The sequence below is a fragment of the Ranitomeya imitator genome, chromosome 8, assembly GCF_032444005.1.
Source record: "Ranitomeya imitator isolate aRanImi1 chromosome 8, aRanImi1.pri, whole genome shotgun sequence".
NCBI classification, from domain to species: Eukaryota; Metazoa; Chordata; class Amphibia; order Anura; family Dendrobatidae; genus Ranitomeya; species Ranitomeya imitator.
The window spans coordinates 65,069,003-65,083,075 of record NC_091289.1 but is presented as its reverse complement, the minus strand read 5'-3'; the positions used below and the strand labels follow the sequence as shown (position 1 = coordinate 65,083,075).

The window sequence follows — 14,073 nt, the reverse complement described above, 5'->3', positions numbered from 1 at the left end:
TTAGAGCCTTCATCTTCCTTTTCCATCCCATTGTATTTATATGCTGTGTCATCTGCCAGACTTACCCTTGTCCGAACATAACATAAAGGGAGAGGGGCCCAGACATACTTCTTTCACAGTGCCACAAAATATCAGTGTCCATACCTGCCGTTTCTGGAAAAACCATATTACGCCGGCTTGGCCTGCACTGGTTCCGCGAAGGTACAGGAAAGAGAGTATGCCATTGTATATTATTTTTAATCAATCCAAGAATAAAAAACTATATTTTACTGTTGGACAACCCCTTCAAATAGAGTATGAGATTCTCTTAAAACAATTTGAGCAAAATCATAAAATACAGAATTAGGATTTTACCTCTGTATGAGCCTTTTGTAAAAAGTATGTATGATTTTATAGAATTTTATAGGAAGAAGAAAAGTAGATATTGATGGATATCTAGATCAAGTGCAAAAAATGTCCCTCAAAAACAATCATTGAAACAAGTATTTTTTAAAATGCATTCTTTTTTCATGTTTGCCTGTGATTGGTGCTATCTCTGCTCGCTCAGTGCCTATCACGTGACCCTTGACTGCAGCTGCCACTGATGTCCGGTGATGTCATGTCAACTTCCAACCCTCTCTTACGCAGACTGTGGCCACTACAGCTGATTGACTGGGATGTGGGCAGTGTTTCACCCCACGTCACAGCCCAGTATCCAGAGTGGGGTTGAAGATTTTCATCTTTCCCTCTCTGCTTTCATCAGGGGGAGTGTCCGCAGTCTGCATGAGACTTGGTCACCCCCTCGGTGATGCAACCTCAAGTTTCAGAGTCCAGAAGTGGACGTGATATCACTGAATATCAACGGCGGCTGCAGCCGAGCGTCACATGATCCACACTGAGCGAGCAGACATAGCACCGCTGACAGGTAAACATGAAGAAAGAATGTATTAGAAAAAATACTTGTTTAAATGGTTTAATTGATGTGCTCAATAAAGATTGTAGTGGACCACCTATTTAACCTGCTAGGAAGCATATTATTTTTATTCAAGAAATACTTCTCATTTAGCAACATTTTTTAAGATACATATTTCTTAAATATCAGGTTCAAGACTTATTTGGTTCATACATATCAACTCATTACCAGCATTAAGATTAAAAAAACAATCATCAATTTTGGTTTAGCATCTTGTTATCTGACTACAGCACAAAGCTTAAAAGGCTGTGGGCAGAGTGTTACGGCCAGTACTGGTGATTCCTGTGGACGAGGCATCTTGTCAGGTATCAGAAATGTGAAAGATTGCAGGAGGGTAGTGAAAAAAAGGAAGAGTTCCATCCTGGACAAATGCTCTCCTGGACAAGCCCGTCGGCCTAAAAAGAAAATATTTGGTTTTTAAAGCCATACAGAGAAAATTAACATAATGTCTCTGGACATCATGAATCAAATGACAGGTTCACTTTTAAATGTGCCATATTTAACATACGAGTTGTTATTAATTGTAGCTGTTATTTTATATTTATAGAAATCTATCTATTCTAAGTTTATATCACCAATTTGTTGTCTTACTTTGTGTCAGAAATGTGCACCCTAATTGTGTTACATGCTAACACATTCCCCTTTCAATACACCATACCCCTTTTCAACTATGCTACACCTCCTTGTCTGATAAGTCATAAAAAGTGTCTTAAACACATTCTAAATATGGTACAATTTGTGGCAGACAGCTTTGTGGTGCAAATTATGCAACAGTTCAAGCACATTTAGAATGTTATACTATATTTTGATATTGAAATATATTTTAGAGAGCCCAATGTAATGATAACATCATCTATGAAGATCAACAATTATTTTGATCACTTTTTATTACACTGTTTGGGAGGTTAAAAAAAAAACAAAACATAAATTCTAAATGTATGATTTTTTAACACTACTCACCAATAGGTATAACTGTCATATTACCTTTATTGTGCAGATTAATACAATCTTGAGTATGAAATTCTTACCAGATGTCAGTAGCAATCTATCCAATACACACAGGCAAAGATGTCCATAAATTAGGTTATGTGTAATAATGAGAAATTACGCAGGTAAAACATATGAAGAAAGAGGGTTGCAAAAAGCCATAGAAAGTCGTGACAAAAGCTGAAATCTATCAGTAATAAGCAATCCTACCACTTAGTGAAAAATAATATCAGCTGGTTCAACTTATGGTCTATTAAAAGGTGTATCATTACCAAGGTGCCAAACAAGAAACATCTCATGATGGGTAAAACAAGTTAGCGGTCTCAAAACCTTTGCAACCTTATTGTTACAAAATACTGATGGCATTGGTTACAGAAGAATTTCTTAACTACTGAAGGTTCCAGTCAGCAATCTTGGTGCCATAATCCAGAAGGGAACATAATTTCAATATAAAGTGACAAAATGGTGCTCCCCTCAAGTTTTCAGACAGAGGAGTGAAAAGAATTATCAGAAGAGGCAAGGACCAACTGTGGAGAGCTACAGAAAAATCTGGGATCAGCAAGTGCAATTGTTTCAAGGAAAACTATAAGTAATGCACTCAACCTCCATGACCTGTATGCAAACTAACTACGCAAGACTCCATTGCTGAACAAAAAGGATGTTCAAGCACGTTTATAGTTTGCTCAAAAACATTTAGACAAAACTGTGAAATACTGGGAGAATAAAATTTGGTTGGATGAGATCAAACTTGAACTCTTTCGATATTATAATACACACCATGTTTAGAAGTCAAAAGGCACTTGCATATCACTGCCAGAAACAGCATACCAGCAGTGAAGTTTGAGGGTGGCAAACTTCATACAATTGAAGGAAGGATGAATGGACAAATGTATGAAAACATTTTTGATAGAAAATCTGATACCATCTACCAGGATGATGAAGATGAAACGAGGGTGGACATTTCAGCAAGACAATAATACCAAACACACCACCAAGGAAACACTTAATTGATGTCAGAGAAAGAAAATAAAGCTGCTAGAATTATGCAGCCAATCAACTGACCTGAATCCAATAGAAAATGTATGGAAGGTCAGAGTTCATAGGAGCCCCGGAACCTTCAGGATTTGAAGAATGTTTTTGGGACGAATGAGCCAAAATCACACCTAGACAATGAATGCCACTGGGTTATCCATACAGGAGGCATCGTCAAGCTGTCATCACCAAAAAAGACTTTTGCACAAAGTATTAAATGCATTTCTGTATGCGTGTTCAATACTTTTTCCCTGTGTCGTTTTTCATTATTACAGGTGACTTAATATATGGACATGCAGTTGTGTGAAAAATTGTTTTCCCCTTCCTATTCCTTTGAATGGTTGTCATACTTAATTTAACCCCTTCCCGACCTTTGACGCAGCGTATGAGTCATGAAAATCTGTGCCAATCCAACCTGTGCCAATCCGATGCAGCATATGCGTGATGGTCGGATCGCACTACTGCAGGTCAGGTGAAAGGGTTAACTGTAATTTCACCTGACCTGCAGGAACAGGGGGAGTGGTATTTGAGCCCAGGGGGGGTGGCTTCGCCCCCCCTTGGCTACATTCGCTCTGATTGTTGAAAGTGACGTTTCACTTTCACTTTCAATCAGGGCAATCGTAATATTTCACCATGAAAATTGGTGAAATATTACAATCCAGCCATGGCCGATGCTGCAATATCATCGGCCATGGCTAGAGACCGCTATCTGCCCCCGCCGCCACCACCGATCCACCGCCCTCGTCCTCTGTCCTGTCCTCTGCTCCCCTCTGTCCTCCTGTCCACTCCCCCTGAGGTCCGATCCCACCCCCGTGCTCCAATCCCACCCCCCATACTTACCGAGCTCTGGTGTCCCTCCTGGTGTCCATCCATCTTCTCCATGGGTGCCGCCATCTTCCAAAATGGTGGGCGCATGCGTAGTGCGCCCGCCGAATCTGCCAGCCGGCAGATTCATTCCAGGTACATTTTGATCGCTGTGATAAGTTCTATCACAGCGATCAAAATAGAAAAAATTATAAATAAACCCCCCCTTTATCACCCCCATAATTAGGGACAATAATAAAATAAAGAAAATATATTTACTTTTATTTTTCCACTAGGGTTAGGGTTAGAACTAGGGTTAGGGTTTGGGCTAGGGTTAGGGTTAGAACTAGGGTTAGGGTTAGAAATAGGGTTAGGGTTAGAACTAGGGTTAGGGTTACAACTAGGTTAGGGTTAGAATTAGGGTTAGAATTAGGGTTAGAATTAGGGTTAGAATTAGGGCTAGAATTAGGGTTAGAACTAGGGTTAGAATTAGGGTGAGGGTTAGAATTAGGGTTAGAACTAGGGTTAGGGTTAGAACTAGGGTTAGAACTAGGGTTAGGGTTGCAATTAGGGTTAGGGTTAGGGTTGCAATTAGGGTTAGGGTTAGAGTTAGAATTAAGCTATGTGCACACGGTGCAGATTTGGCTGCGGATCCGCAATGGATTGGCCACTGCGGATTCGTAGCAGTTTTCCATCACGTTTACAGTACCATGTAAACCTATGGAAAACCAAATCCGCTGTGCCCATGGTGCAGAAAATACCGTGTGGAAATGCTGCATTGTATTCTCCGCAGCATTTAAATTCTTTGTGCGGATTCTGCAGAGTTTTACACCTGTTCCTCAATAGGAATCAGCAGGTGAAATCTGCACAAAAAACACTGGAAATCCACGGTAAATCTGCCGTTAAAACGCAGTGTGTTTTACATGCGGATCGTTCAAAAACTGTGCGAAAAATCCTTCCTTATACAATTCCGCAACGTGGGCACATAGTCTTAGGGTTAGGGTTGGAATTAGAGTTAGGGTTGGAAATAGGGTTAAGATTAGGGTTAGGGGTGTGTTGGGGTTAGGGTTATGGTTGTGGTTAGGATTATGGTTAGGGTTGGGATTAGGGTTAGGGGTGTTAGGGTTAGGGTTGTGGTTAGGGTTATGGCTAGAGTTGGGATTAGGGTAGGGATGTGTTGGAGTTAGAATTGAGGGGTTTCCACTGTTTAGGCACATCACGGGTCTCTAAACGCGACATGGCGCCACCATTGATTCCAGCCAATCTTGCGTTCAAAAAGTCAAATGGTGCTCCCTCCCTTCCGAGCCACGACTTGCGCACAAACAGTTATTTACCCAAACATATGGGGCACAAGCGTACTAATGATTTTTTTATTTTCACGGCTCTGTGATATAAATTTCTGTGAAGCACTTGGGGGTTCAAAGTTCTCACTACACATCTAGATAAGTTCCTTGGGGGTCTAGTTTCCAAAATGGGGCCACTTGTGGGGGAGCTCCAATGTTTAGGCACATCAGAGGCTCTCCAAATGCGACATGGTGTCCGCTAACGATTGGAGCTAATTTTTCATTCAAAAAGTCAAATGGCGCTTCTTTCCTTCCAAGCTCTGCCGTGCGCCCAAACAGTGGTTTCTGACCACATATGAGGTATTGGTGTACTCAGCAGAAATTGCCCAACAAATTTTAGGATCCATTTTATCCTGTTGCCCATGTAAAATTGAAAAAATTGAGGCTAAAAGAAATTTTTTGTGAAAAAAAGTACTTTTTCATTTTTAAGGATAAATTTGTGAAGCACCTGGGGGTTCAAAGTGCTCACTATGCATCGAGATAAGTTCCTTGGGGGACCTAGTTTCCAAAATCGGGTGACTTTGGGGGAGCTCCAATATTTAGGCACACAGGGGATCTCCAAATGCTACATGGTGTCCACATATGGGGTATCGCTGTACTCAGGACAAATTGTACAATTACTTTCGCAGTCCACTTTCTCCTTTTACCCTTGGGAAAATAAAACAATTGTTGCTAAAAGATCATTTTTGTGACTAAAAAGTTAAATGTTCATTTTTTTCTTCCATGTTGCTTCTGCTGCTGTGAAGCACCTGAAGGGTTAATAAACTTTTTGAATGTGGTTTTGAGCACCTTGAGGGGTGCAGTTTTTAGAATGGTGTCACTTTTGGGTATTTTCAGCCATATAGACCCCTCAAACTAACTTCAAATTTGAGGTGGTCCCTGGTTTTGTAAATTTTGTTGTAAAAATGAGAAATCGCTGGTCAAATTTTAACCCTTATAACTTCCTAGCAAAAAAAAATGTTGGTTCCAAAATTGTGCTGATGTAAAGTAGACATGTGGGTAATGTTATTTATTAACTATTTTGTGTCACATAACTCTCTGGTTTAACAGAATAAAAAATTCAAAATTTGAAAATTGCAAGATTTTCAAAATTTTAGCCAAATTTCCATTTTTTTCACAAATAAACGCAATAATTATCTACCTAAATTTACTACTATTAAGAAGCCCAATATGTCTCGAAAAAACATTCTCAGAATCGCTAGGATCCGTTGAAGCATTCCTGAGTTATTACCTCATAAAGGGACACTGGTCAGAATTGCAAAAAATGGCCAGGTCATTAAAGGGACACTGTCACCTGAATTTGGAGGGAACAATCTTCAGCAAGGCAAGATTGCCTTGCGCAGGCATGTACTACGGAGGACAGAAAATGAACTTCAATCCAATATTGCAGCCAGCATGCAGCCAGCGGGTAAGGAAAGGGTGAATCAAAAACCCAAAAACCCCGCCTCCATGGCTGAAGATTGTTCCCTCCAAATTCAGGTGACAGTGTCCCTTTAAGGTCAAAATAGGCAGGGTCATGAAGGGGTTAATGTTTCAGAACACCAAACAAATATAAATATTAGACAAAGATATAACAAATAAACACAAAATGCAGTTTTTAAATGAAGGTCTTTATTATTAAGGAAAAAATGAATCCAAACCTACAGGGCCCTATGTGAAAAAGTGATTGCTCCTGTAATGAACCCATACCTCGCCACCCCGCCTAATGTAACTATTACATCAGATGGATCACATAATGCGGTCTCCCCACTTTCACCAACATAACATTCCGCACCCCCTTGGGACACATAAGGTCAGCTTTGTACAGTTTTACACAGACACCTAATGTCCACACGGGTCCAGGGAGGCACGGGAAGTGAGACGATGTGGCTAACGCAGTCACTGACATGGCACCACACTCGCCCACAACCCTGACAGGTTGAGGGGGGCCCTTCACTAGCACCAGTGAAACAGTGCCTGGCCAGCCCGGTAGGACTGCCAACAGTTCCTTGCTAGATATAATCCCTGTCCATTAACAGGATTATATCGGGCCAGAATCCTGCCCCAGTAGTATGGAAAATTAAACCGAGAAACAGATATGTGGATTTAAGATAAAAAAGAGCAGCCCAAGGTTACAATTTGGTCACTCCCCTACCACCCTCTGGACCATACCTAAATTGTCTCCCCTTGCCTCCAGAAGCTAAAAACTCCAAAACCTAAGATAAGTCATAACTCCTTAGTGGACTGTCCTAGGAGGCGGTTTTGGCGCCATCGGATCCAGCCAAACGCTGCTACACATTGAGATGAAACACGGTTTTGCTAAATGGCTCCTACTAGACATACAGTGGGGCAAAAAAGTATTTAGTCAGTCAGCAATAGTGCAAGTTCCACCACTTAAAAAGATGAGAGGCGTCTGTAATTTACATCATAGGTAGACCTCAACTATGGGAGACAAACTGAGAAAAAAAAATCCAGAAAATCACATTGTCTGTTTTTTTAACATTTTATTTGCATATTATGGTGGAAAATAAGTATTTGGTCAGAAACAAAATTTCATCTCAATACTTTGTAATATATCCTTTGTGGGCAATGACAGAGGTCAAACGTTTTCTGTAAGTCTTCACAAGGTTGCCACACACTGTTGTTGGTATGTTGGCCCATTCCTCCATGCAGATCTCCTCTAGAGCAGTGATGTTTTTGGCTTTTCGCTTGGCAACACGGACTTTTAACTCCCTCCAAAGGTTTTCTATAGGGTTGAGATCTGGAGACTGGCTAGGCCACTCCAGGACCTTGAAATGCTTCTTACGAAGCCACTCCTTCGTTGCCCTGGCGGTGTGCTTTGGATCATTGTCATGTTGAAAGACCCAGCCACGTTTCATCTTCAATGCCCTTGCTGATGGAAGGAGGTTTGCACTCAAAATCTCACGATACATGGCCCCATTCATTCTTTCATATACCCGGATCAGTCGTCCTGGCCCCTTTGCAGAGAAACAGCCCCAAAGCATGATGTTTCCACCACCATGCTTTACAGTAGGTATGGTGTTTGATGGATGCAACTCAGTATTCTTTTTCCTCCAAACACGACAAGTTGTGTTTCTACCAAACAGTTCCAGTTTGGTTTCATCAGACCATAGGACATTCTCCCAAAACTCCTCTGGATCATCCAAATGCTCTCTAGCAAACTTCAGACGGGCCCGGACATGTACTGGCTTAAGCAGTGGGACACGTCTGGCACTGCAGGATCTGAGTCCATGGTGGCGTAGTGTGTTACTTATGGTAGGCCTTGTTACATTGGTCCCAGCTCTCTGCAGTTCATTCACTAGGTCCCACCGCGTGGTTCTGGGATTTTTGCTCACCGTTCTTGTGATCATTCTGACCCCACGGGGTGGGATTTTGCATGGAGCCCCAGATCGAGGGAGATTATCAGTGGTCTTGTATGTCTTCCATTTTCTAATTATTGCTCCCACTGTTGATTTCTTCACTCCAAGCTGGTTGGCTATTGCAAATTCAGTCTTCCCAGCCTGGTGCAGGGCTACAATTTTGTTTCTGGTGTCCTTTGACAGCTCTTTGGTCTTCACCATAGTGGAGTTTGGAGTCAGACTGTTTGAGGGTGTGCACAGGTGTCTTTTTATACTGATAACAAGTTTAAACAGGTGCCATTACTACAGGTAATGAGTGGAGGAAAGAGGAGACTCTTAAAGAAGAAGTTACAGGTCTGTGAGAGCCAGAAATCTTGATTGTTTGTTTCTGACCAAATACTTATTTTCCACCATAATATGCAAATAAAATGTTAAAAAAACAGACAATGTGATTTTCTGGATTTTTCTTTCACAGTTTGTCTCCCATAGTTGAGGTCTACCTATGATGTAAATTACAGACGCCTCTCATCTTTTTAAGTGGTGGAACTTGCACTATTGCTGACTGACTAAATACTTTTTTGCCCCACTGTATGTAACACCCCAGGTACCTGGTTGCTGCAGTGGCATTGCTTTCCTTACGGGGAGAGTGATGTCATGCTTGGAAGCAAGGAAGGATCTCTTTTATCAGGTAATCACAAACATGTAACATGTTCTTATTCCAGGCCAGAAGGGGGAGCTCTGATTCAGCTTGTGGGTGGCTCCCCTATATATATTCTGGCTGGAGAGGAAGTTAGAGAGTAGTCTGTCAGAGGGACAGAGGGGAGAGAAGTCTGTGAGTGTCAGGAAGACTGAAAGGGGCTGTGCAGCCACGTGAGGTGCTGCAGCTCCTGAAAGGAAAAGAAAGCAAAGGGACAAGCTGTAGAGAGCATGAAGGATGAAAGGAGTAAAGGCGAAGTGAAGAGCTGGAGAGGGAGGCTGCGACAGGGCTTCCTCCATGCTGAGTGCTGATACCGGTAGCCAGAAGACCGAGGTTGTGAAGGAGTCATAACAGAAACCAGCGGACAGCTGATTGCAAGTTACCTGTCCACCATTGACACCCGAGAACACACTGGCAAGTAGAGCCTGGGTCGTGATAGAGATCCTGTAAAAAGGCTCAAGTCACCTGTTGTACAGGTAGTGTCCTACCAACAAGGGGGACAGAAGAAATGTGAGGACCTTGTGTGACGCCTAAGGCAGCAAGAGACTACACCACAGCACTAGTAGGAAGGTTTCCAACCCCAACTGGTAAAGGGGATCCCAGAATTCCTTCCGGACTATACCTGAGCCTGTGATCCGGTACCCTTGGCTGTAGCTGCCTGAATCCTTCAGTAAACCAGGTAAAGAGACTGCAACCCTATGTCCTCCATTCATTTCTACACCACCTACCATCTGTCCCTACTACACTGCGAGCCCTGGGAACCCAGCTTCCCAAATGGGAAGCCCCTACCATCCTAGCTGACATAACATCACCCCAGTGGACCTCTTTAAGCAGCGTCGATCACTCCTGACCGAATACCACAGGTGGCATCACGAACAAACTTTATTCAAACCCCTTTAAAGACCATCCCTTTTACTTGGGCACCCAGGTCCATGGAATGGGTTGCCGCCACAGTCACACATCCCCTTTAAGGACCGGACCCGGTACTGAGTATCCCACATACTACGCGTGGTGCTAAAATGGAAGATGTTCGGCCTGTTATAGAGATCTCGAAAAGGTAACTGGTGTGTGGCTATGATGCACAATAAATCCATATTCTACTTTTGAAATCCTAGCTATCTGAACAAAGCAGTTAGATTGCATGATATCGAGCAGGGGGTAGTTTGTAGAAGCGTGGAGACTAGCTGGTTGGTGGGAATGTGAATTTCTTCTCTGAAGTTGAGAAGGCTGGGCCTCCCTGCTAAGCCAGGTGTCCGGTTACAATTACACACCTCTCAGGAGAAATAGTAAGCTGCCATTACAATCCCCCATCCTTCAGTGGTTGAGCCCACTCTCAGCAGCAACAACTGCAATCAAGAGTCTGCAATAACTGGCAATGAGTCTTTTACAATGGTCTGGAGGTCTTTTGGCCCACTCATCTTTGCAGAATGGTTGTAATTCAGCCATGTTGGAAAGTTTCCAAGCATGCCTCTTTAACGTAATGCAACAGCATCTCAACCGGATTAATGTCAGGACTTTGACTAGGTCAATCCAAAGTCTTAATTTTGTTTTTCTTAATCCATTCAGAGGTGGACTTGCTGGTGTTTTTTGGATCACTGGTCTGCTGCATAACCCAAGTGCATTTCAGCTTGAGATCACGAACAGATAGCAAGACATTCTCCTTCAGGATTTTTTAGTAGACAGCAGAATTCATGATGCCATTTAACACAACAAGTCTTCAAGGTCCTTAAGCAGCAAAACAGCCCCAGACCATCACATTACCACCATCGTATTTTTCTTTGGTATGATGTTCCTTTTCTGAAATGCTGTGCTACTTCTACACCAGATGTAATGGGATTTATACCATTCAAAAAGTTCAACTTTTGTCTCATCAGTCCACAGAGTATTCTACCAAAAGACTTGGGGATCATTAAGATGTTTTTTTGGGCAAAACTGAGACAAGCCTTGATGTTCTTTTTACTCAGCAGTGGTTTTTGTCTTGGAACTCTGCCATGCAGACCATTTTTGCCCAGTGTCTTTCTTATGGTGGAGTCATGAACACTGACAATAACTGAGGCAAGTGAGGCCTGCAGTTTTTGGGATGTTGTTATGGGGTCTTTTGTGACCTCTTGAATGAGTTGTCGCTGTGCTCTTGGAGAAATTTTGGTCAGCTGGCCACTCCTGGGAAGGTTCACCACTGTACCATGTTTTTGCCATTTGTGACAGTTCATGGTGGTATATCTATTATATTGTTTTGATTTTTCTTTTCCCGCTTTTGAACTAGAAAATAACTTTAATGGCGGCGCATGAGCATATAAAAAATCGTTTTAGTTTCATCCAGAAAAGGATGATTTTTTTCAAATTTTCATCTGTGTGTCATCCATGTGTCCATTTTTTAATGTACCTGCGATGTCTGAGTGTAAGATCTGTTTCCATACAGCTGAATTTAAAAATGTGCATAAATACCTTTCCTAGGTTTATAAAAGAGATGCAGCTGTAAAAATCAAATGCCACTCAAAATGGTTCATGTAGGCATAGAGGGTCAGCTGTTGTGAATTCTGTGGCTGAATTCACTCCTGTGGTCACAAGTGGTACTGCAGCTTCTGAGCTTCTTCCCTCAGGTGTTCTGGTGAGCTCGTTAACTGCTTCATTACTTAACTCCGCCTGATGCTGCTATCCTTGCTCCTTGTCAATGTTTCAGTGTTGGATCTGAGCTTCTCCTGATTGTTCCTGTGACCTGCTGCTCTGTATAGCTAAGTGCTTTTTGTTTTTTTTGTTGCTTTTTTTCTGTCCAGCTTGTCTTTTGTTTTGCTGGAAGCTCTGAGACGCAAAGGGTGTACCGCCGTGCCGTTAGTTCGGCACGGTGGGTTTTTTTTGCCCCCTTTGCGTGGTTTTGCTTTAGGGTTTTTTGTAGACTGCAAAGTTCGCTTTACTGTCCTCGCTCTGTCCTAGAATATCGGGCCCCACTTTGCTGAATCTATTTCATCCCTACGTTTTGTCTTTTCATCTTACTCACAGTCATTATATGTGGGGGGCTGCCTTTTCCTTTGGGGAATTTCTCTGGGGCAAGTCAGGCCTATTTTTCTATCTTCAGGCTAGCTAGTTTCTTAGGCTGTGCCGAGTTGCCTAGGTAGTTGTTAGGCGCAATCCACAGCCGCTTTTAGTTGTGTTTAGGATAGGATCAGGTGTGCAGTCTACAGAGTTTCCACGTCTCAGAGCTCGTTCTTGTATTTTTGGGTATTTGTCAGATCACTGTGTGCGCTCTGATCGCTAAGCACACTGTGTTTCTGGATTGCCTTCATAACACCTGTCATTAGCAAACATAACAGTACAAGGAGCCAAAACTAATGATTCTCAATAGAGGGAAAGAGAAAGTTCTGACATCATTTTTTTTTTTTCCTCAGCTCTGTGTTCACTTTTTTTTTTCCCCTAGACATTTGGGTGATTCTGGACACAGGTGTGGACATGGATATTCAGGGTCTGTGCTCTTCAATGGATAATCTCGTTATAAATGTACAAAAAATTCAAGATACTATTGATCAGAAATCTATGTTAGAACCAAGAATTCCTATTCCTGATTTGTTTTTTGGAGATAGAACTAAGTTTCTAAGTTTCAAAAATAATTGTAAGCTATTTCTGGCCTTGAAACCTCATTCTTCTGGTAATCCTATTCAACAGGTTTTGATTATTATTTCTTTTTTGCGCGGCGACCCTCAAGACTGGGCATTTTCTCTTGCGCCAGGAGACCCTGCATTGAGTAGTGTCGATGCGTTTTTCCTGGCGCTCGGATTGCTGTACGATGAGCCTAATTCAGTGGATCAGGCTGAGAAAAATTTGCTGGCTTTGTGCCAGGGTCAGGATGATATAGAAGTATATTGTCAGAAATTTAGGAAATGGTCAGTACTCACTCAGTGGAATGAATCTGCGCTGGCAGCTTTGTTCAGAAAGGGTCTCTCTGAGGCTCTTAAGGATGTCATGGTGGGATTTCCTATGCCTGCTGGTTTGAATGAGTCTTTGTCTTTGGCCATTCAGATCGGTCGACGCTTGCGCGAGCGTAAATCTGTGCACCATTTGGCGGTACTGCCTGAGGTTAAACCTGAGCCTATGCAGTGCGATAGGACTATGACTAGAGTTGAACGGCAGGAATACAGATGTCTGAATGGTCTGTGTTTCTACTGTGGTGATTCCACTCATGCTATTTCTGATTGTCCTAAGCGCACTAAGCGGTCCGCTAGGTCTGCCGTCATTGGTACTGTACAGTCCAAATTCCTTCTGTCCATTACCTTGATATGCTCTTTGTCGTCGTTTTCTATCATGGCGTTTGTGGATTCGGGCGCTGCCCTGAATCTGATGGATTTGGATTATGCTAAACGTTGTGGGTTTTTCTTGGAGCCTTTGCGGTGTCCTATTCCATTGAGAGGAATTGATGCTACACCTTTGGCCAAGAATAAACCTCAATACTGGGCCCAGCTGACCATGTGCATGGCTCCTGCACATCAGGAAGTTATTCGCTTTCTGGTGTTGCATAATCTGCATGATGTGGTCGTGTTGGGGTTGCCATGGCTACAAACCCATAATCCAGTATTGGATTGGAATTCCATGTCGGTATCCAGCTGGGGTTGTCAGGGGGTACATGGTGATGTTCCATTTTTGTCGATTTCGTCATCCACCCCTTCTGAGGTCCCAGAGTTCTTGTCTAATTATCAGGATGTATTTGAAGAGCCCAAGTCCGATGCTCTACCTCCGCATAGGGATTGTGATTGTGCTATCAATTTGATTCCTGGTAGTAAATTCCCTAAAGGTCGATTATTTAATTTATCCGTGCCCGAACACGCCGCTATGCGCAGTTATGTGAAGGAATCCCTGGAGAAGGGACATATTCGCCCATCGTCATCACCACTGGGAGCAGGGTTCTTCTTTGTAGCCAAGAAGGATGGTTCG

The 14,073-nt window shown here is 42.6% G+C and overlaps 1 protein-coding gene across 1 annotated transcript in view; it reads right to left on the bottom strand.

The window, feature by feature from the left end:
• Positions 1–220: 220 nt before the first annotated feature.
• Positions 221–14,073, bottom strand: part of LOC138647784 (cytochrome P450 2D15-like) — a 144,861-nt gene continuing 131,008 nt past the window's right edge. The window contains exon 9 of the mRNA XM_069737041.1: positions 221–1,347. Coding sequence (XP_069593142.1) covers positions 1,169–1,347 — 179 coding nt within the window. The 3' untranslated portion in view covers positions 221–1,168. The remainder of the gene's footprint in view (positions 1,348–14,073) is intronic.